This window comes from Notothenia rossii (assembly GCF_949606895.1).
Source record: "Notothenia rossii genome assembly, chromosome: 10".
Classification (NCBI taxonomy): Eukaryota; Metazoa; Chordata; class Actinopteri; order Perciformes; family Nototheniidae; genus Notothenia; species Notothenia rossii.
The window spans coordinates 41,424,843-41,450,036 of NC_136908.1; the positions used below are offsets into that span (position 1 = coordinate 41,424,843).

Genomic DNA, 25,194 nt, shown 5'->3' on the forward strand with positions numbered 1-25,194 from the left:
GGGGTATTTTTCTTCTTCATATCGTGAGGTATCATAAATGATTGTCTTGCACTGTATCGAGTATCGCAGAATCGCTGTATCGTGATACTATAAAAACAACTACAGAAACACCATTATATACTATAGTAGTACTATTTAAAATAATATAGTCTTAATACGGAAACACCAAAAAAACACTATAGTAATACTTTTACAAACACTATAGTAATAATATGCATTGACTATGACAATATCATGCTATTACTATAGGAGTGGTCTAGTGTGTTCAAAAAAAAACTACAGAAACAATATATATTATACTATAGTTATACTATTTAAAATAATATAGGAATACTACAAAGATCTAGATACATAGTATTACTATTGAAATACTATTGAAATATTATAGGGCTACTATAGCTAATAAAATGGCACTACAGAAAAAACTATATTAATCCGATAGCTGGTGAAAAATACTATAGAACACTACAAACTTACTATAGGACACTATACAACTCTTATAGTATACTATAGTAATACTATAGTTCATTTTCGTAAGGGAAGACACGAGGATAGGAGTCGAGGAGGGGAAATTAGATAATTGAGAAGCCTTCATGGTGTGGCCATGGGGTGTGGCCCTTTAAGACTCCGGCAACGTCCTGTGACACGTGTCGCGGACGTCTGACGTCAGCTGCGGAAATATCAACATGGAGAACGGGAGAGAAGGTTCCACGAATTCACTTCTGAAAGATGGTAAAAACAACTATGAGCAGTGGTGTGTGTCGTAATAAATACGTTCATGGATATTTCTAAAACATATTCTCGACAGCTTCATCATATCTCCACTGTCCCTGCGCAGCTATAACCTGCAGAACACTTCCCGAGGCTAATGTGTGTTATTGGGTCACTGACGTGTTATCCGTACCACACATGCATGGTTTAGTGACGTGTGCCCAGCGTCAGCTTCTAGCACTGTTTTCATTTACATTCTACTGCTGGGACCATTGGAATAGCCTGTAACGTTGTCTCTGTGTTGTCTGTCTGTGGTGTGGTCACTAGTGACCACACCACAGACAGACAACACAGAGACAACAGACGGAGAGGCCAGAGAGACAACAGACAGACAGAGAGACAACACAAACACAGAGACCAAAGAGACATCAGACAGACCAGAAAGAAAACAGACAGACATAGAGACCAGATGGATAACAGATGGATAACAGACAGACAACACAGAGAGACAGACAGACAGACCAGAGAGACAACATACAGACAGACAGACAGACAGACAGACAGACAGACAGACAGACAGACAGACAGTCCAGAGAGAAAACAGATAGACCAGAGAGACAACAGACAGACAGAGAGAGAGACCAGAGAGACAACAGACAGACCAGAGAGACAACAGATAGAGAGAGAGAGACCAGAGAGAGACAACAGACAGACGGAGAGAGAGACCAGAGAGAGACCAGACAGAGAGACAACAGACAGCCAGACAGAGATACCAGAGAGACCAGAGAGACAACAGACAGACAGAGAGACCAGAGAGAGACATCAGACAGAGAGAGAGACAACAGACACAGTGCAGGTGTGTGAGATGAACTGCTCTGCCTACTGAAGGAACGACAGGTACAGCTGAATGGTTAATTGAGAAAGAGAGGTGTTGTTTCAGAAACAGGTCAACACAGGATGAGGTTGTGAAATGTCCACAGTGTTCTGAGAGATGTTGGATGTGCTGCTGTGTTCCAGGCTGCTACGCTGACTTCCTGGCAGAGGACTTTGATGTGAAGACGTACACGGCTCAGGCCATCCAGCATGCGGTCCTCGCGGAGCAGCTGGGCCGGCTGGCTCAAGGCATCAGTCAGCTGGACAAGGAGCTGCACAGCCAGGTACAGTTCACCAAAGACCAAAGTTCAGAATGTCTCACATGAAGACTGCTCAATCAAATCGCCACTGGTGAATCAGTGTGCTGCGTATAACCAAACGCTAGGAATGATTCTTTAAACACCAGGGGCCTCATTTATAAAGGGATATACGCTCAAAAAATGGCGTACGCCAGTTTCTACGCAATGTTTGCGATTTATAAAATACTAACTTGGCGGGAAAATGTGCGGTCCTCCACGCAAACTCTAACCCATGCGTACGCACTAAGCACAAAAACGGGAGAGACGAGAAACTGCGACACCGTTGGAAGAAGGAAGAATGGAGAGAAATATGTGGAAATAATACCATAAATAAAATGTTACCTCTCATTTATCATATATGAAGAATTCATTTTCAAACATTGATTAAAGCCAATCTTAAAAGGATTAAACAAACGCCTGTTTGAGACTCCTCAGTGCACACAAAAACACAACTTGGAAAAATAAATAAATGCGGATATGTTATTTAAAACCACCTCGAATATGTTGTGTTAATGTTATATAATGTTTTCTCATAAATGATGCGGTAAGCAGGAGGACAGAATTACGTCTAAACTGACGCCGTTTTGCATTTCTATAGGTTTTATATACTATCACGTTTAATCGGGTTTTATGCCATTTGCCAAGACTTGATAAGTCGCTCGTAAAACACAGGAGGTATGGAAACTAAGAACACCATATGTGGTAAATTGTACAGCTAATATAACACAACACATTAGTTGTATTTCCTTTAACTGGTGGATTATGGATTTGCTGATCGACAGCTGGAACACAAACCACCAAATATAAAACAATAATTCAGATCCAGTCGTCATGACTCCACACCGGAGGGATTCCCCGATCATTTCTTAGAGTTTCTCATCAAGGGGGTGTCTCCTGTCCCCGGTACAAACACACTAGGCTTGTTTGAGACAAGCGAGACCTGCGCAGACCTGCGCAATTTCGATCAACGTCTTGCTCGTGCGTTGCATGATGGTTATTTTGTCCGACTTGCTCTGGAGGCTCGCTCACATGAGACGTTGAAATCTCGCGGGACAAAGACGCCCGCAGCCTTGAGAGCGAGGCGCGGCGAGGCGGCGCAGTTCCTCTCCACGGGCTGCGGAGGCGAAATGCTTGATGGGAAACGACTCGCTGGTATCTCGAGCTGAGCGCTCATTGGTGGTTTTTACCCCGTGCTGCTGATGAAACTCTCCAATTGGCTCGGCAAAAGTTGTTGTTTGGTGTCAGATTTACGTCGCCACTTCCATTCACATTTTTCATCATTGTTCCACAATGTTTATCATCATGAAATTAATATCTATATATGTTATACTATACTTGCACTGCTTACCGTTTTTATACTTTATATATCTTAGCATATTCATACACACTGTTCAGACTGCTTACAGGCTGCTGTGTATATCTAGTGTATTCATACCCCTCACTGTTTATTCATCATTCAATTCATTCTATCTTTTTATTCTATAGATTGTGTACATTACTTTTCACTCTACTGCTTGTTGCACTCCTGGTTAGAAGCTAAACTGCATTTCGTTGTCTCAGTACCTGTAATCTGTGCAATAACAATAGAGTTGAATCTAATCTTGAGCAGGAACAAATGTATTTACTTAGTACATATCTGACATGAACAATTAAACACATGTGTGCAATCTTTATAAATGCAAACCGAGTCAAGCTGACTCTGGAGGTGGCGGTATGCACCTTAAAGTTGTTTGCAATCCGCCAAAAAACCGAGAGAAGAAGAAGAAGAAGGCGAAGCAGCAGAAGAAGAAGAAGAAGAAGAAGAAGAAGAAGAAGAAGAAGCCGACTCGGAGCTATCCGACTTCAGGCGAGCTTTTTGAGACCTCCCCCGGCTGCGATCGGCTATTCTCGTCTACTTTCGAGGCGAGCCGCAACCAGTCTCACACAAGCCTACTGCCTCAGGAAGGCTATGTATTTTTTTTATCATGAACCTTTTTCGGACCACTTATTTATTTATTTTGGTGAAGATCCGACCTCCATGCTGCTACTCTGGTACAAACTGCATCCAGCAAACAATATGATTTATCTCGACCTCCCCAAAATAACCAAAATCTGACACGGTGTGAGATGTCTTTTTTTAGCTGTTCTGTCATCATTTCCTGCGATCTTCTTAATGCAGTCAGTCAAAATGAATGAATGAATGGGCGTTTTTTAAACCATTTATAGGCAAATATGGGCATTACGTGAAGCCCGCAAAAGCGGCACCGCATTTCGAGTCGATTGTGATTTTATAAATGGAAACCGGCGTAGGAAGTGTCGTACGCACTTCCCTTGCCGGTACGCAATGTTGTGTGAATTGGAAAATGTCGGAACATTTCTTTACCTATTTTTTTGCTTTCTACTACGTAAGCAACCTTCCCATGTGAATCCTACGCACGGCGTTATAAATGAGGCCCCAGAGCTTTTTGTCTCAGGATCATATGCGATCATCTTACTCTGAGGTGTGTGACGGTGGTCTTTTTCAGAAGGTATTCAAATTTGACAATCATTTTTATATTCTGAGAATATTATTAATATGGAGTGTTTGAAAAAGTGCTGCAATGATGAGAAGTTTAATCATTTTTCAAATTGACACAAAATGTATCTGCAGTTATTTATGACAATTGTTTGTTGATTTTGAGGTTTCTTTTACAAAATGTCAAACTGATGATGAAATCATAACAATGATGTGTATTCATAATAATACAGTCAAAGTCAACTTTATTGTCTTCTGTTTGTGTGATACAGACAGGGAGATCAAAATTCTGCTTATCATCATCACCAAGAGTAAAACATATACTACAAAAAAAAAAAAAAGTGTTTGTTGAGGAAATAAGTATTTGATCCCCTGCAGATTTTGTTAGTTTTTACCACTTACAAAGAAATGAACAGTGGTAGGTTTATTTTACTAATGAGAGAGAGAATATCAAAAAGAGAATCCAGAAATTGACCTTATATAAAAGATAACCATTTATTTGCATTTAATTGTGGGAAATAAGACACAAACCCTTACATTTTCCCAACAGACACAAATAGACTACAGTTCTCACCAAAATGTGATAATAGAAACAAGCATTAATATCAAACGTGATAGACACATCAAGACATAGTGAAGTTGCTTATGTCCGGGTTTATTACAGTAAACCTTACCTGTGAATTCCCAAAATCTCGCCAGTACCACCACCACCACTGTAACACATGTTCAGCCCTCACCTTGTAATGTGGATCATCTTTTATCCCAATAAATGCAAATCGTTTGGAATACTTCTGGCCATTTCCTAAAGTGTGTCATTTTTTTAATTATTCTGTGCCCTTCGGGCAGCAATGTGGTTTAACTAATAATATAGTTTAGTGGAAATGAAGCATAAACTTGTTTAACACTAGAACCGCCAGAGGTCGTTGTATACCTAAAACCGCCAACGGGTCAAATGTACCCGCTATTGATTTTCAAGGTACAATGTTCTTTTATTTATCATACAGAACAGTGAGTTTTGATCGCACATGGATGAAACTTATAGCTATAGAATCTGTGGACTCTCAGCTTTTCATATGATATAGTTTGTGCAGATAGCATGAAGTATAGAATATCGCTACCAGTGCTGATTTCAACGCTTGGTGTTAGACTTGTGTTTTGTTTAGGTACAAATCTCTATCTCATTTCTATGAGGTAAATATTACCCGCTGACGCTGATGGGTATAAATGGCATTTATTTTGGCGACTTTTTCAATCTGACTTCATATTGACCATTTTTTTAACAACAGAGGGTGCTACATAACACACTTTCAGAAAAAGTCACAGATTGGGAGACTTGAGTATTTTATTGAAAAAGAGTTACATACAATAAAAAAAAAACAGCTGCGGGTGAAATTGACCCGTTGGCGGTTCTAGTGTTAAACCATATCCCTGTGGTAACAATAATTCTTATGTGTTTATACTTCCTCCATCCAGGTTGTGGCCAGACATGAAGACTTACTGTCTCAGGCCACTGGGATAGAGTCCCTTGAAGGTAAATAATTAACATTGTTTTTCCTTTTTCCATTTTTTAAATTGATTTTCATCATAGATTGACAGAAATTACAGAGCAGTTGGCTTGGTCATACAACAAAATAAGCAAACAAATAATAACCTCATTCTCTCCAGGTCAGAATAAAATAATATGTTTTAAATAAATGAGTAAAGCAAATAAAAAAAATAAAAAAAGATTTGGGTGTTATTCTGGAATATCTGGGAAGGTCATCCTCTTTGCAGGGTTCAAATAAAGGCCCCCAGACATTTTTTAACTTCCTGGAGGAGCCTTTCAGTGTGTAACAGATATTTTCAACTGTAAATTATAATAAGTGTCCGAAAAAGACAGTGAAATAGCGGTATGCGACGTGTGTGAAGCAGAAATCCTGCTGCTCCACCCGCTGTGACGCACCGGTGAGCAGAGCAACACACACAAGAGTTAGACCTTACACACTTAGCTATGTTATCTACCTCTGGAACTAGCTAAACTAGTTATAAATATGTTTATTCTTCACTGTCGGGTCACTCATTACTGGATCAGTGAGCTGCATGAGATACTGACGGCTGTCAGGAGAGAGAGAGGAAAAGAGAGTGCTTCCGCTCATTTCTCCCATGTTATTATCCAAAGTTAATGTAAACTTGAATTATGTACTTCATTTGAATGTAATCATTATGTTGGTTATTGTTTGTGGAAGCGCATCATGTATTGAAAAGTTAATCTGAAGTTTTCGATCCATTACGATTATAAACTGAAGCAATATAAAAATGAGCTCCATTAACTGAGTTTTAAACATCACTTTAAATGGAAGATCCCCACTTTGTCAGTTACCTCTGACAAAGTATTGAAAGTCCAGTAGTTGTGCAGAGACGTACATGACCAAAACATATGCACATGTTTTGCAGGTGTTTGGTGACCTTTTTCACAAGAAGGATCTATAGTGTCAAACACTTTGAACAACCTGACTTGAGTCCAATGAGTGCGGTGAACAAGCTTACACTGAATCAAACCATGTCTGCCGCAGACAGATGAGGTGGGCACACGCCTAAGAATATCGCCCCAAAGATCCTCTGAGATCTCCTGCCCCAAATCCTCCTCCCAAACAGCTTTCACAGAGTTTAGAGAGGTTGAAGATAGGTTTTGGATTTAATTGTAAAAGTATGAGATCATTCCTTTCATCACAGGGACCTGAGTGAGAGAAGCATCTAGAGGCATGTGTCCCCTCTTCTCCATGTCTCTTCTACATCAACATGCGTCCCCTCTTCTTCACGTCTTTGCTACATCAGCATGTGTCCCCTCTTCTTCATGTCTCTTCTACATCAACATGTGTCCCCTCTTCTTCACGTCTCTTCTACATCAACATGTGTCCCCTCTTCTCCATGTCTCTTCTACATCAACATGTGTCCCCTTTTCTTCACGTCTCTTCTACATCAACATGTGTCCCCTCTTCTCCATGTCTCTTCTACATCAACATGTGTCCCCTCTTCTTCACGTCTCTGCTACATCAGCATGTGTCCCCTCTTCTTCATGTCTCTTCTACATCAACATGTGTCCCCTCTTCTTCACGTCTCTTCTACATCAACATGTGTCCCCTCTTCTCCATGTCTCTTCTACATCAACATGTGTCCCCTCTTCTTCATGTCTCTTCTACATCAACATGTGTCCCCTCTTCTCCATGTCTCTTCTACATCCACATGTGTCCCCTCTTCTCCATGTCTCTTCTACATCAACATGTGTCCCCTCTTCTTCATGTCTCTTCTACATCAACATGTGTCCCCTCTTCTTCACGTCTCTTCTACATCAACATGTGTCCCCTCTTCTCCATGTCTCTTCTACATCAACATGTGTCCCCTTTTCTTCATGTCTCTTCTACATCAACATGTGTCCCCTCTTCTTCACGTCTCTTCTACATCAACATGTGTCCCCTCTTCTCCATGTCTCTTCTACATCAACATGTGTCCCCTTTTCTTCACGTCTCTTCTACATCAACATGTGTCCCCTCTTCTCCATGTCTCTTCTACATCAACATGTGTCCCCTCTTCTTCACGTCTCTGCTACATCAGCATGTGTCCCCTCTTCTTCATGTCTCTTCTACATCAACATGTGTCCCCTCTTCTTCACGTCTCTTCTACATCAACATGTGTCCCCTCTTCTCCATGTCTCTTCTACATCAACATGTGTCCCCTCTTCTTCATGTCTCTTCTACATCAACATGTGCCCCCTCTTCTCCATGTCTCTTCTACATCAACATGTGTCCCCTCTTCTTCACGTCTTTGCTACATCAGCATGTGTCCCCTCTTCTTCATGTCTCTTCTACATCAACATGTGTCCCCTCTTCTTCACGTCTCTTCTACATCAACATGTGTCCCCTCTTCTCCATGTCTCTTCTACATCAACATGTGTCCCCTTTTATTCACGTCTCTTCTACATGAACATGTGTCCCCTCTTCTCCATGTCTCTTCTACATCAACATGTGTCCCCTCTTCTTCACGTCTCTGCTACATCAGCATGTGTCCCCTCTTCTTCATGTCTCTTCTACATCAACATGTGTCCCCTCTTCTTCACGTCTCTTCTACATCAACATGTGTCCCCTCTTCTCCATGTCTCTTCTACATCAACATGTGTCCCCTCTTCTTCATGTCTCTTCTACATCAACATGTGTCCCCTCTTCTCCATGTCTCTTCTACATCCACATGTGTCCCCTCTTCTTCATGTCTCTTCTACATCAACATGTGTCCCCTCTTCTTCATGTCTCTTCTACATCAACATGTGTCCCCTCTTCTTCACGTCTCTTCTACATCAACATGTGTCCCCTCTTCTCCATGTCTCTTCTACATCAACATGTGTCCCCTTTTCTTCATGTCTCTTCTACATCAACATGTGTCCCCTCTTCTTCACGTCTCTTCTACATCAACATGTGTCCCCTCTTCTCCATGTCTCTTTTACATCAACATGTGTCCCCTTTTCTTCACGTCTCTTCTACATCAACATGTGTCCCCTCTTCTCCATGTCTCTTCTACATCAACATGTGTCCCCTCTTCTTCACGTCTCTGCTACATCAGCATGTGTCCCCTCTTCTTCATGTCTCTTCTACATCAACATGTGTCCCCTCTTCTTCACGTCTCTTCTACATCAACATGTGTCCCCTCTTCTCCATGTCTCTTCTACATCAACATGTGTCCCTTCTTCTTCATGTCTCTTCTACATCAACATGTGCCCCCTCTTCTCCATGTCTCTTCTACATCAACATGTGTCCCCTCTTCTTCACGTCTCTTCTACATCAACATGTGTCCCCTCTTCTTCACGTCTCTTCTACATCAACATGTGTCCCCTCTTCTCCATGTCTCTTCTACATCAACATGTGTCCCCTCTTCTTCATGTCTCTTCTACATCAACATGTGTCCCCTCTTCTCCATGTCTCTTCTACATCCACATGTGTCCCCTCTTCTTCATGTCTCTTCTACATCAACATGTGTCCCCTCTTCTTCATGTCTCTTCTACATCAACATGTGTCCCCTCTGTGAAAAGAGACTCTAAAAGTTTCAGGAACAAAGATTCGCTCTCTCTTTGTCCTGATCCATTTCTATACAAAACTGTCTGAAAATGAGCTGATCAGATTTTGGACACTAGGTTTTGGCTTGTGTAACCACCAACCAAGGTAACCCCCCCCCCCCCCCCCCCCCCCTGAATCTCCTCCTAGAGAACCATTGTGTTATTTTTAACCAAATCTCTCTCAGAGGGGCGTGGGGAGGGGCTCCTTATTTTCATCTAAAGTAACAGACAGAGAATCAGCACTTTGGAAACAGGGCTGAAACAGAAGGGATTATGGGATGCTACAATGATCAGTTTGGTGTTTGGAGCCAAACACTTCAGAGACATGCTTTGTTTATATCTGAGACCTATTATATATTGATGAAAAACAGTATAATCGGGGACCTCTTCAAATAAGTGTGAAATTGTACTGTACTGCCACAAATCTTGTTTTTCAGGTGTCCTTCAGATGATGCAGACCAGGATCAGTGCTCTGCAGGCAGCTGTGGACAGGTAAAGTGTTTCCTGTGGCTCTGTGAGAATGATTGGAGTCATTCTCACACTGCTTACAGCCACGGTCTCCATTCTGCACTGGTCCTCTTAACTGGGCATGAAAATTATATAATTATAGATTTGTGTTGACTTATCGGCAGTATATAACAAACGCTTTCTCTATTATCTCTTGGCGTAACAAAATCCAGTGAAGAAACTAAGGCCTTTGATGTGTCTAATTTAAGTTTGAACCTAAATGGGTCATAGGTTCTGCTCTTCTAAGATGACAATAAAGAATCACAATGCACACAGTAAAGCAAACAAAAAAACAACAGTGATTAAATATGTTGGATTCCGGTTTAACTTTGTAATTGTGATAGAAATCAATTACAATATCAGCACCACCTCTTCCATTGTTGCCTGTCCCCCTAACTTAACTCACTAAACAGCTCTTTTACAACCACTAAAAAGCCAGCCTCCACCAACATCTTTAAAAGATGTTTTTGAGCAAAAATGCTGTTACAGAGAATGCCCGTCTTAAGCCTTGAATTACTCATTGTTAACAGGTGATGCTATATTTCTAAACTCATTATCTTATTTGTTTAGGTTTGTCTTATTGGGTAATTGTTTTATAGTGCTAAACAAATAAAATGTTTAATAACTATTCATTTACCCTCCCACAAAACAGCTGAAAATAACTTTCTGATGCAATCTGAAACAATTGTGGTCAGCTGATAATAAGTCTCAGATGACAGATTCATAACAATTATACATATCATTTTTATATATTGCTTTTCGAGATACACAAAGATGCTTCAGGATTTGTGCGGTGATGCTTTTATGAGCAACTCTCTGGTTCCTAATGAAACGTTGCAAATCTCTTCAGAATAAGGACGAAGATTGTTGACCCGTACAACAAGATTGTGGCCAGGATCACCCAGCTGGCCAGACTGCAGGTAACTCCCACACACATTGCATGGTGATGCTGTTATATTTGCTGTTCAGTGGCTGTGTTTGAATCTGGCCCTGTTTCCACATAGCGCCTTCTTTTGGCAGAAAGATGCCAGCAGAGCGTCAGGGAGCTCTTCCTCTTAGCCTTTCATCAAAAAACGCTACCAGCGATTTTTCATTGTTTCATTGTCAACACTATCCTGCCTGTGTATTGCTCTGTACTGTACCTTTGTTTGACTTATCATGAGCACCAAACACTTTGAATGAGTGAGCTTCATCTCATGGCAATAAAAGTACAGCACTCACCGGCAGCAACATCCAGGGTCTGCCGGCTGATCTGCTCAAACAAATGAGCGTTTCTCTCTTTGTTATGATGGTCTCGGTCCGAAAGACACAGCCAATAAGGAGCTTCTCTTCCAATTTGTACACTGACATTACCAGTCACTAGGGTTGCAAAGGGGCGGAACACTTCCGGTAAATTTCCGGAAAGTTTCCATGGAAAGTTAAGCTGGGGAATTTTGGAAATATTCGATGCAAAATTAAACAAAATACATGACATTTCAACAGATTCTTTTTTATTTTTTAAAAAATTTTTTTTAAGTAGAACAGAACAAGTTTTAATTATTTTATTGAACAATTATTAGTTTCATTGAAGAACGAAAACAGGAATGTTGAGTTAAATATTACTCATCCCCCCCAACCCCACTCCCCCCCCCAAAAAATGAACAAAAATGCACCCCCCCATCCAAAAATCCCCACAAAGTCCCATTCAAAATGTTAAATGAAAAGAGCCCTTCTCCCTCCAAAAAGTCCCATTAAACATGCACATCTTCCTTCAAGCAATCCTCTGCATTTTTGCTAAACCCTTTCAGTCAATGGGCTTTTCCTGGGCCTCATCAACATCCAACTCTGAGTCTTCCTCTTCAGTGTCAGTGTCCAGCCTTGTTGAGGATGGCTCTGTGTCAGGCTCAAAGAGCCTTAGGTTTGCCCGAATGCCAACCAGTTTTTCCACTCTCACATTTGTGAGCCTGTTGCAAACCTTTGTGTGGTCTCAATAGCCATGCAGTAAGCAGTGTGCTATGGCATGGATATTCAAGTGTACTTGAATGGCATCTATTTGTTTTAGTCAAGATTATGCTAAAATATACTTTCCCCAACTATGTTTAAGTTCCCTATGAAGAGCCAACCTTACATTTTGAAAATTCCCAGTTTATTCCCATAAATTCCCATGGAAAGTTTCCATCTTTGAAAATTCCCGGAATTTTGCAACCCTACCAGTCACCAGCGCTTAAGTGTTCAGATCAGCTGGTGCACAGAATGAGTTGCTATGTGGACACAGATCCCCATCAAGCTTCTCTTTTGAGCTGGCTCAAGAAAGTGTGTGGCAGTATTACCAAAGAACCAAGCTTTCCAAAACCCACAGAGAGATCGACTCTGTGTTGGAGAGTGGTTCAGCATTTCTGTTTACATGGAGATGTTTGTTGTGTGCACAGCTCCTTGCTGCTATCCATGCACAGCAGAGTAACATGTGAGGGCAGGTCTCCTGTTGGTGCAGCTAAGGGAAATCATGATGGATCAAACAGCAGCTGTAAAAAGGTCAGCAGGATTGTGAAGTGTCTCAGCTGAGCTAATGGCTTTGTTTCCCTCGGATACTCTGAGATCTCTACATCATGTTTGCTACCTGAGCCTTCAGTATGAGTCCAATCTGACTCAAACATTAGGTGATCAGTCATCATCAAAGGTCTGTCAGCTCGTAAAACAGCACAATATCTTCCTTTCTACCTCACATAATTAACATGGACAAACTGAAGATAGCTGTACAATAAAAGAAAACAATGGATTTCAGATAATAAAGAATGAACCCATCTCTTTTTTGTTTTTTTTAATTGGAATGCCACACAAGCACTGAAATCCCCCAATCACCTAAACTCCCCCATCTCCAATTAGTTCATTTGTTTGAAGTCCGACTGGTCATTCGTTCTGATTGATTTTGATTATCATGCCACTAACAGGTGACTTGAGGTTTGTTAAGGTAACTTTTTATTGTATTTTATTATTACAAATAATTTCTTCCCGCTCGTAGCACAAGAATATGCCTCGGGGCCCAGCAATGTGTTACTGCGGCAAGCTGCTGCAACTCCCTGTTGTGCATTAAGATAAGATAATGTAGCACCTGTAGTCCTATCTCACACAAACAGAGACACTAACATCTACCTAGGTCCGAATAGTGGTATGCCTTGAACAACTCTGGGGAGGAGTTAGATTTAGTTGAACAGTTGACAATTTTATTGGCAGCAATATTTATCAACTTTCACATTAGATTTTGTGCCCACAATAAATAATAAAAAATAGAGCTCTTGACATACTTCAAAATAAATAAAACTAAACAAATAAGAGTCCTTTCCCTTTTAAATAAGATGATTCAAGATCTCTATAGTTCAGTTCTGTGTGTGAACTGCTATTGCTCCTTCTACCTGGGTAGAGCTAATAGTGTACTTGTTCTTATGTGTAATCAGTGCGAGTGAATTCTTGTTTCATCTGTATCGTTACTATGTTTTTCAAGTAGTTGTTGTCACCTACCTGTTAGTGATCAACTGCTCAACGGTTGCTAGCCTGCTAGCTACCAGCCCCCATCCGGCCGCTATCACCAAACTCATCTGATCCCTGCCATCAGCTGTCCTGGCCATTGGATACCTTCGTCTCCTGTACGGCACAGCTACTGTGAGGTATTTCCCTGACAGTCTCTCAGATATCCCGGTGCGGTCAGCCCTGGTAGCCGGGATTGCTACCTCTACAGCTAGCACTCAGCTAGCCAACCTCCAATCACCGGGTGGCTAGATGCTAAACGCTAGCAGCGGACCCGTCTACCGGCTTCGTTTCCTCGCCATCTTTCTACCTCGCAATCCCGCTCTCTCATTGGCAGTTGACTCAACCTCTCCACTCGGCCCGATCAGCCATGCTGTGAAAATTCCTGCTGACTCTGTCACTTATCCTCTCAACAACTTCACTGCAACAGGCAAACAACTCCTGTCTCGCATCCTCCCCGTCTGGCATGACACGGACATACTCCCTTGCACAACTACTCCAGCTTAAACAGTTTTCCACTCCACTATGCCCAACGATAATCTCCGCCATCAGAAATCAAGGACTGCAACAACGACCAAAATACATCCACAGAAGCTCCGGAAGAAAGTTTTTTACTCCCGGTCCGGTCGTTCCATCCCATCCCTCTGGTCTGCTGCGCGCAGTGGCACCACCCCGCCACCATGTCATCATCACAACAACCAACACGTGCATTTTGCCTGCCTACAACCCCCTTTCCAAAGCACCACAGCCTGTTAAAACTCAACAACATCTCAAACTTGCTCTGTTTAACACCCGGTCTCTGAATAGCAAGGGTCTCATTCTCAATGAATTCATCACATCCAATAATCTGGACTTTCTCTGCATCACTGAAACTTGGCAAAAGTCACAGGAATACTTCTCCCTCAAACAGACTAGACCCCCCAGATACAAATGCATGAAGAAACCACGCAACCATGGCCGCGGGTGCTAGGATCGTAATCACATAAAAACGAATGCAATGTTCATACAGGCTTCCTACTCATTTGAATACATTGCTTTTAAACTGTCTGGTCCAAAACCCCTGGTTGCTGCAGTAATTTACTGTCCCCCTAATCCAAACCCTGCTTTCTCCTCTGACCTGTCTGAATTCCTAACACAACTCTGCTCCATATCTCCATATGTTCTGCTTCTGGGTGATTTTAATATTCATGTTGACTCACCTGACTCCAAAGCCACTACATAACTCCTGGACATTCTCAACTATTTCAACATCACACAGCATTTAGACTTTCCCAACCATAAAAAAGGTCACACATTGGACCTGGTCTGCAAGTCTGGCATTTCCATCAGCAATTTGAACACCTCTGACCTCACAATCTCCGACCATCTGGCAATTACCATGGACATCCTCACCCCAACCCCCCTCATCAAGCAGAAGCGCACCATAACTTTCTGGAATCTCAAATCCATAAACCCCTCCTCCCTCTCCTCCCGATTGGCTGACACAATCCCTCATCCAGTACGATTCACCTGCTGACCTGGTCTACACTTACAACAATGCTCTCTACTCCTGTCTCAATCAACGTGCTCCATAAAAACCAAATCTGTCTCTTTCACTCACTCCACCCCCTGGTACACTTATCATCTCCGACATCTCCAATCTAAAGGCCTGCCAGCTCGAAAGACTTGCAAATAGAACCGGTCTTATGATACATAAAGATGTCTACAAACCACACCAACAGCAGTACAAAGACGTCCTCAACGGCGCACTCTCCTCCCACTACTCCTCCGTCATACAATCTGGCAGCAACTACCCTAATACACTTTTAAGCAAGCATAAGCAAACTCCTCAAACCTATGGACACCATCACCAACTCCTTCACTGCCACCAAATACGACTACCTTTATCTTGGTTTTTTAAGGACAAAATTGAAATACACAGCCAATTGGCCAGCGCTTCCAACTCCTCCACCACCCATCCTTTCCTCGAACCTTCCTTCCCTCCTCCTTCGAATCAACCTTTTACATAATTCACTCAAATCACGACTGCTGACCTAGCTTCCCTAGTCACTGGCTTGACAATTTCAACCCTCATCCTGGACCCCATCCTCTCCGCCCTTGTCAAAGAGTGCTTGTCAAAAAACTGCTCTACTCAACGTCACAAATTAAATTCTCCACTCCATCCTCATCTTTCTTGACCTAACCACCGCCTTCGACACCACAAACCACTCCATCCTCATCACCCGCATTCAGTCCTTCAATGGCATAACCGGCACCGCCCTCTTCTGGCTTAAATCATATCTCTCTGGCAGAAAACCTCTGTAACTGGTCCCCTACTTTTCATCATTTACATCTTCCCAGACAGATCCTTCGTCAACACCAACTCCGGTTCCACCGATGACCAAAAAACCGCCTTCTTCCACTTAAAGAATATTGCCCGCATCAGACCCTCCCTCTCATCCACCGCTGCTGAAACTCTGATCCATGCCTTCAATACATCCCGACTTGATTACTGCAACAGCATCCTCTATTGTTCCCCTGCATACATCCTCAATAAACTGCAATGTGTCCAATACTCCGCTGCCCGAACTAACTAACTAAAAGAGAGTGGCTTTAAGTAAAACGAGAGCAATGCTCCCTTAATATTTAGCTATGCTATCAGCATGGTTAGCCATTAGCTTCTGCCAGCGTTTAGCATCAGCTCACAGTACATTACATTACATGACATTGCATTTAGCTGACGCTTTTATCCAAAGTGACTTACAATAAGTACATTCGACCAGGAAGATACAATCTTGAAGAAAACAGAATCATATAAGTACATCAGGTTTCAAAGAGCCAAACATTTCAAGTGCTACTCAACTGGCTTTAGATAAGCCAGTCCTTTATTAGTATATAAGTGCTCTGTTAGCAGTTCTTTGTTAGTATATAAGTGCTTTGTTAATAATTCTATCGCTCGAAGTGGAGTCGAAAGAGATGAGTTTTCAGTCTGCGCCGGAAGATGTGTAAGCTTTCTGCTGTCCTGATTTCAATGGGGAGCTCATTCCACCATTTTGGAGCCAGGATAGCAAACCCACGTGTTTTTGCTGATGGGAACTTGGGCCCCCCTTCGCAGCGAGGGTGCAGCGAGCTGTTTGGCCGATGCAGAGCGAAGTGCACGTGCTGGGGTGTACAGTTTAACCATGTCCTGGATGTGGGAAGGGCCAGATCCATTCGCAGCATGGTACGCAAGTACCAACGTTTTGAAGTGGATTCTAGCAGTTACTGGAAGCCAGTGAAGGGAGCGGAGGAGCGGAGTGGTGTGGGAAAATGTTGGAAGGTTGAAGACCAGACGAGCCGCTGCATTCTGGATGAGCTGCAGAGGTCAGATGGCACATGCAGGTAGACCAGCCAGGAGGGAGTTGCAGTAGTCTAGGCGTGAGATGACGAGAGCCTGGGCCAGAACCTGCGTCGCTTTCTGGGTCAGCTGGGGACGTATCCTCCTGATGTTGTAAAGCGTGTATCTGCAGCAGCGGGTTGTAGCAGCGATGTTTGCAGTGAAGGACAGTTTGTTATCTAGCGTCAAACCCACATTCCTTGCAGTCTGAGTCGGGGAAACAATAGAGGTGCAGATGTTGATTGTTAGGTCAAGAGTGGGACAATCTTTTCCCGGAAGGAAAAGCTGTTCAGTCTTGTCAAGGTTGAGCTTGAGGTGGTGAGCAGACATCCACTGACAGATGTCAGCTAGACCAAGGGTTCCCAAACTTTTCAGCCCGCGACCCCCAAAATAACAGTGCCAGAGACTGGCGACCCCCCACTATCACGTGGTGACTGGAAGAAGAAAAAAACGTGTGCACAGGACGCACGCACTAATAGGCGTATCCAAACACGTGCATAACGACAACACACAAGAACAGAACAGCCTGACAACCATGATATGATTTTACATATAGCAATTTAATATAAGATAACAGCAGAACTCGTGAGTCAAAGTAATCTCCATGTGAATTAGGAGTGAACATTGTTGCGGTGCAAACTTTAAAAGACATAAACTGTAGTAAACATATGAACATTGTTGTGGTGCAAACTGTAAAAATACATAAAGGTAATAAACATATGAACATTGTTGCTGTGCAAACTTTAAAGACATAAAAGGTAATAATAACTAATAAACATATGAACATTGTTGCGGTGCATATTTACATTTGGGGAATACGCTATGTTTCAGCGTTAATCTCACCTAATGAGACGGGTGGGCAATATGCATGGAGCACAGCAAATCCATCCTGGGCTTAATTTTGGAGACGGCCACTCGGAGATCATCCTCCACGTTTAGACGAGATCTTTATTTGTTTTTTATGTGTGTCAGTGCCGAGAAAGTATTTTCGCACAGGTATGTGGAGCCAAACGGCGTCAGAACGTCCATCCATCCATCCTTGGAAAGCTGTGGGTATTCCCTCTCCACTGAAATACAGAACTCAGCAAACGTCTTCGCATTAAAAGCTGTCTTTAATGTGCGGTCACTTGACAGTTCAGTCAGTGAGTCCTCCATGTCGGATGACAGATGACTTGCAATCGTTAAGGTTAATGGTGATCTTATCCAGTCATATTTTTCCGGAGCTGCTTCCTCTGGGAAATACTTGTGAAAGTGTTCCAGGAGGGCTTGCAGGTGGGTAGTGATAGACTTCTTCACAGAGTTAACACTAAGATCATTTTCCTCTATGAATTCCTCCAGCTCAGGAAACATGTCAATCCTGCCCATTTCAACTCGCGCAGTCCAGCGATCCACTTTCCTCTTGAATGCGCAGATTTTATCATTCAAGGACATGATGCTTGTGTTTTCACCTTGCAATGACAGGTTAAGTCCGTTCAGTCTGTCAAATATGCAAGACAAGTATGCCAGCCTTGTTAACCAGTCAGGATCTGTCAGGTGGTCAGCGAGCTGTCATACAGGCGGCTGAGAACATTTCCCCTTGAAAGCCACCTGACTTCTGTGTGGAACAGCAGGCCCTGATGCTCCGATCCCAGAGATACAGCCTGGTATTGAGTGGACGGGATTTTATGGAGTTGACCATTTTTATCGCCGTCTCAAGAACACTTTTAAGCTGTGGGTCAAGCGTTTTACTCGCTAGAGCTTCTCTGTGGATAATTCAGTGCGTAGAGATAACGTGGGGCGCCACTTGTAAGACTCTTGCTTTTAGTCCTCTCTTTTTCCCCAGCATTGCTCCAGCACCATCTGTACACACACCGATGCACTCATCCCAAGACAGTCCCTCTTCTTTTATTTTGTTAAGTTTTGTGAAAATGTCCTCGCCTGTGCACTTTAGCTCCAGCATGTCCTAATCAAGTTTTCCATCAAAACTGTATCTGGCGAAAACAAGCAGTTGGGCGGAGTTTGACATATCTGTGGATTCGTCTAACTCAGGGGTCGGCAACCCGTGGCCCTCGAGCCGCATGCGGCTCTTTAAGATAAGGCTCTTAGATAAAAATAAGAAGAAAATAAAGGTATTTGTAGGACTATTTAAATGTTGTTGCATGGTTGAAAATGTTTCGTATCTTGTATTTTGAGGTGATACTGTGACACATAAATAAAAAACAAAAAGGTTTTAATTAGGTAAACTAAAATATGTGTCACATCTTGCTACGGTCCCGCGCCAGCCCCTTTTCTTGCGGGTGAATAACCTGACCCCCGGCTCGATGAGCGAACCATGGATAAATCAAAGAAAAATAAAAGTACCGGAGGAACACAGGATTTAATTCTGCGTGGACATAGTTATGTGCTTTCACAGCAAACGATGCTGGTTTACCGGTATGTTTGATATGTAGAGAGAAGTTGTCAAAGGTGCTGCAGCCTTTACGTATCGAGGAACAACACGGGAGAGGAAGACAGCTGACGATCTTCAGTCATAATTCAATGGGGTATGTAATTTATTTCAGAAAACACTTTTTTTTATATTCCATGGAATGCTCTTAACGTCCCGATAGCAATGAATATATTAAATGCTTTGACAATAAATACATAAACAAATTAATCTCTGGAAGCCGTAGCGCTGTAAAAAGCACGACCAATCATCTGAGTCGGCCCGGCAAAAATAACTGGATGGCCTACCTGCCTGTCAGCCTTCCATCTTTGCACGAACTTATCTCGTGCCCTCATTGGTCATGTGCGCGTTCGTATGTGTTGGAGGAGGGACTCTGGAAGAAAGTCTGAAGGAAAAGGCAGATTTTTTCCGGTTGTGTATTTTCAAACTCTAGCGCACTCGAGCTGGTTTCTCCATTCCTACCTACGTTAACTCTTTTTAGGGTGCAGCTATATGTTTTATTTATTTCAAAGTGGGCCCATTTTAATTATATATTTGTTTCCTCCAAATGTGCAGATGACTCCCCAAGTGCTGTGTTTAATTTATTTTAAAGTAGGCCTCTGTATTATTTTGAATTCTCCTTATAGGAGTTCTTTGTTTCTTATTAGAGGTTAACAGTTTTATATAACGTAATAAATAGCCTAATAAATGCAAAAAAACTGTAGTTTCTGTCTGATATAACAATAAATACAACTTTATTAGCTATCAAGCTATGAAATATGTTTTGCGGCTCCAGACAATTAATTTTTGTTGGCAAAAGGAGCAAAATGGCTCTTTTGGTGAAAAAGGTTGCAGACCTCTGGTCTAACTGTAAAGCATATTTCCCTTTCTTCACTCTGTCAATCAGCTGACACTTGATATCCTGGGCCATGTCCGTGATGCGCCGGGATATGGTCCCGTCAGACAGCGGCACTGCTTCCAGCTCCTGTGCCTGTTTATCCCCACGCATTGCCCTACTCATAGCGATAGCAGCAGGTTTAATTAGGGTTTCCCCGATTGTGTGTGGCTTTTTTGCCTGTGCAATTAAATATTCCACTTCATATGATGCCTTTTGAGCTTTGGTAGGGATTGTTGCTTGGTTAGTTATAACTTTCTTTTGGCCTTGCAATTCTCTCTGCTTTCGGCGGAAAAAATCGGCTGGTTCCAGGGCCGTGGGAAGTAGGGGTGCTGAGGGTGCTGCAGCACCCCCCGGTGGAGGACAGGGAATTTGCACTTCCACAAGATTAAATAAAAAATTATAAAAATATATTAATAATACAAAAACAGTTTCATTCAATTGTGTTGGTTATGTTCATATACTGACAATATTTAAATGATAGGATGTGGTTTAAAAAATGAAGATCTTATTTTACACATTTTGAGTCTGGTCGGAAATGACGTCAAGCACATACAGACAAGTTAAGTACAGTACAAGTACAGTAACAGGACGGACATACTATAATGGCGGCACAAAAGCGAATATTAGATTTATTTTCGAATCCTTCAAAAAGATGTAAAATTGATTGCAACACAACCTCGGACAGCATGCCAAGCAATAGCTCAAGCCCAAGTACCTCGGGAAACTCTTTGCCAAGAGAGAACGTCCTTAACACTGTTGAAGTCGTTGACAGCTGCCAAACAGAGAATGAAGCTAGTGCTAGCACTAGCGCTAGCAGCCAAGTGCGAAGAGGAGAGGGGGGAGCTAATGCCAACGGCTCCAAACCAAGTGAGGCTGCTGCAACTTTAAAGGCCCAGTGAAGTGCATGTTTTTGCACCACAATGAAATGGCAGTTTCATTCCTTACATATCATTGTGCCTGTTCATGGCTAAAATATTTTTTAATAATTCATAATTAATGAATTATTAATTTTGCCATCTGAGCCTAACGGAAGTTGCAGACGATAGTGGCTGTGACGTCACAAGATGTACCCAGTTGCGATTGTAAACATGGCGGAGACTCTGGAAAGTGATACTAGTGTGAGAGAAATGATTGATTTGGACAGCTTTTCGGACAGGATAGATGAGGAAAGTGATCAATCTGGTGCACTTTGAGGGCAACATTAAGAGATTTATGGATACAGCTCTCAACACTCATATGAAACATATATTTCAATAATCAAAAAACATTGGAAGGATTTCTTAACCTATTTTATACAACTAATATTACATAGATGGAAATATTTGTTTACATAGATGACCAAACCCACTGAGATAACTTAGGCTACAGTTTACCTCCCTGAGCTGACGTTATCTCTCTCAGTCCCACAGGAGAGCACTCTCCCTCTCCTTATTGTTGAAACAGCTAATCTCCGTTAGCTCCGAGCTAGCACCAGATGCTAACAACAACCCTGTAACTCTGTCAGTCTCTCTTTTTCTCTCTCTCGAATCGACCACTGGCCTTTATTTATCATGATCAATCAAATAATCTACGAAACAATGACACCAGCCAGGCTCACCTTCATCTTTTGGGAACAGAAACATCGCCACTTCGGCAGACTTGACATTACTACAGCCAGCGGCAATGCATCGTTTCCCCTGTGTTTTTCATCCCTCTTTCTTCACTGTCGCCTCCATTGTCAGGTTTTCTCGATTGGCAATCACTTCCAGTCGACTCCGACACACTTTCCAGGAAAATACTAGCTCAAAAACGTTGAGAAATTCGACTTTGAAAAAGAGAAAAAACGAACGGTGGTGAATGTAAACAGTGCGGCGGCGTCCATCTCGTGACGTCACGCAGTAGATCGTAAGCCACGCCCACGAAGGCGAAGGTTGACTGCAGATTTCCCCGGAAAATTCAAAACTCGTCAAATTTGTTGCTATTCCAACATTTTTTGATATGGGTTCCAATGGACAATTTTGGTCATTACTATACGTATTAGCATAACAGATCATGCACAGGTGCACACTTCACAGGGCCTTTAACGCATCCGTCGTGCCAGCCTCGTAACCACGTTTTCCCTGGTAGGCATTTCGGAAAGGAAAACTTTTCCCGTTCTTTTCAACCCGGCTGGTTTGATAAGTGGAGATGGCTTACCTACAGTATAGAGACTGATAGCGTTTTTTGTTTCGCATGCCTCCAGGCTGTGCAGAAAAAACTAATATCTTCAGAGTCAGACCATGGTGATAAGTTTTTTGTGGGGAGGGGATTTTCCAACTGGCAAAAAGCAACTGCTAAATTCAGTTTGCACGAGAAATCGCCTATACACACAGAGGCAATCAGGAAACTCTCTGGATTACAGCAAACTCCAATAACTGCACTCCTTTCAGATGGTTTAGTTAAAAGACAACAGACGGCAAGAAATGTCCTGGAGATTTTGTTCCGTTCCAATTCCTTTCTTGGAAGAAAGGGATTGCCATTTAGAGGAGACACAATGCGCGACGGCATTCTCTACGAGTTGATGTTGGAAAGGACATATAATTTACCCAAGGAAAGAGAATGCGTTATGAGGCGGGACAACTGGGTCAGCAACACCATACAAAATGAGATTATCTCCCAATTTGCGCATTCTGTTCAAAGGACAATAGTTTCCCGTGCGTCTGTCAGTGAATTTTACGGACTAACAGCTGATGGTACAACCGATATCAGCACTGACGAGCAGTTTTCCTGCTGCCTTCAGTATGTGGACAAGGATCTGGAGACACACTGTGACTTTTTAGGATTTTACAACTGCCCAGACACTACAGCAGAGACACTTTTTACCTGTTTGAAAGACATTCTACTGAGACTGAACATTCCTATTGCTCATCTACAGGGGTATTGCTTTGATGGTGCCGCCAATATGTCAGGCCGTTTGTCCGGTGTTCAGGCCCGGCTGAAAGAAGCGAGCCCACACTCACTGTATGTACACTGTTGCAATCACGCCCTGGATCTTGTACTCCAGGAAGTTGCACGTGAGGTAAACCTGATTGCAGAAGGACTCAATTTTGTGCAGAGTGTTGCTGTGATTATCAAAGAGTCGGCGAAACGCAAGCAATTGTTTGAATCACTATTTGGCTGTGAAGACGTCATTGTTAACATTCTGGGTCTATGCCCAACGCGATGGTGTGTGCGCACCAAAGCAATTCAACGCTGTTGCGCATCATACTCTGTCTTACTGGCAACATTGGAGAGTTTGAAGGAGGACAGAAGTGTGAGAGGGGATACCAAGGCCAAAGTTGCCGGGCTTCACAAACAGGCCCTCAAAGGCAAAACTCTTTTCAGCCTCCGCTCAGATGGAGGACTGAATTTTACGAGGCTGTGGATCTGGTTCACTCTGAGCTCAGCAGGAGATTCGACCAGGATGGGATGAGAGTAGCGGCATTCAGGGAGAAGATCGCAATTGACGCAGCAAACGGAAAGCCGGTTGCGGTACTGGACGCAGAGGCTTTGAAATTACCCACAGGGTTTGACCTAGGCCGACTGCAACTGCAGCTCCAGATGTTGGGAAGTGCCTTTTAAAGAGACTGTTCACAAGACAGTACAAGAGGTTGCATCAGGTCTGTCAGAACTTCATCCTCAGACAAGATCTCTTTTTGGAGAAGCAGAGAGGCTAATGAAACTCTGCATGTGCCTTCCTATATCAGTTGCATCCTCGGAGCGAAGTTTCTCCACACTCAGACGCCTTAAAACCTGGCTGAGGAGCAGCATGTCCCAGAAAAGACTTACACACCTTACACTCATGCATGTGCACGGAGACATCGTTGAACAAATGGATATACAGGACATGATGAAAAGTTTCCTCAGTATGAATCCCGAGCGCAAGAACACCTTCGGAGTATTAGCCTAAGGTAAGACATTTCTTTCATGCACGAACACCATGTACAGTCCCGAGGCCTACTATTGCTATTTTTAGTTTTAAGATAGATCTGATGCCGTTGTTTTTCCTGTGTCAGTGGTTGTTTTGCAATATGTCAGTTTTGCAATATGTCAGTTTGCAATATGTCAGTGGTCGATGCGTTTATTATTTTTGTGGCATTGTGCATGCCCGTACTTGGGAGGGAGTTACAGTTTGTGTATCCAATCAGCCTGTGTCTGTAGTCGCTATTTTATCATTAAAGTTTGGCTTCGGAGGAAGTACCCAGTCGCTGTTGTTGCCCTCCCCCCCCCCCCCCTTTATATTGTGTCATCCCCACAGCACCCCCCATTTGAAACATGTTCCCACGGCTATGGCTGGTTTAGTAGCAAGAGAGGGGTGCTTCGTGTTTAAATGTCTAAGCATTTCTACGGGCTTTAAGCTCTCATGTGCAAGAACCTCAGTGCACACTACACATTGGGGATGTTGTGCTTCATTGATAATGAGGCATGTGAATCCGTACTGGATGTATTCCTCTCGATACTTGCGACACTTGGATGAAGGCTGGTCTGACTGCATATGGACCGCCTTACGGTTGTCGTCTCCTCCTCCTCCTCCTCCTCCTCCTCCTCCTCCTCCTCTTCCCGCGCAAGAAGTCGACGGCCTTTGTGATGGCGGCTCTCCGCTCTCCTCCGCTGCCTTCTCCGTTGGTCTGTCTGCCTTCTCACTAGTTGGTATTAACCAACGTTTCATTTTGAAAAATGTAATAAAGAGCTGTTCAGAAGAAATATACTAGTATAGTTGATGTGTGTTTTACGTCTCTGATATTTACTGTGGTGCTGTAAAGTGACCTTTGAGCTGCAAATGATACTGTCGTAAATCTGTCAGAATCAAAATTCCTTTATTTGTCCCGCTTACCTATTAAACAGGCTTACATAATACAAAATGTCTATGCACATGTTATTATTATTAATAATAACACAAATAATAATAAATACAACATATATTTTTATTTCTTATTTTTTTTTAAAAACACCTCAGGGGTCACATCAAGAGGATTCTGAAATCATCTCACGACCCCCCGTCGGGGGGATGAGATAAGTACCAGGAGATAGCGTTTGGTACTCACCCCACACGAAGCGTGGTCCTCCTCAGTGTC

The 25,194-nt window shown here is 42.7% G+C and overlaps 1 protein-coding gene across 1 annotated transcript in view; it reads left to right on the forward strand.

The window, feature by feature from the left end:
* Nucleotides 1-623: 623 nt before the first annotated feature.
* The window catches only part of cog5 (component of oligomeric golgi complex 5), a 94,599-nt gene continuing 70,028 nt past the window's right edge, over nucleotides 624-25,194 (forward strand). Inside the window, exons 1-5 of the mRNA XM_079654332.1 lie at nucleotides 624-732; nucleotides 1,729-1,868; nucleotides 5,851-5,908; nucleotides 9,895-9,949; nucleotides 10,815-10,884. Coding sequence (XP_079510458.1) covers nucleotides 687-732; nucleotides 1,729-1,868; nucleotides 5,851-5,908; nucleotides 9,895-9,949; nucleotides 10,815-10,884 — 369 coding nt within the window. The 5' untranslated portion in view covers nucleotides 624-686. The remainder of the gene's footprint in view (nucleotides 733-1,728; nucleotides 1,869-5,850; nucleotides 5,909-9,894; nucleotides 9,950-10,814; nucleotides 10,885-25,194) is intronic.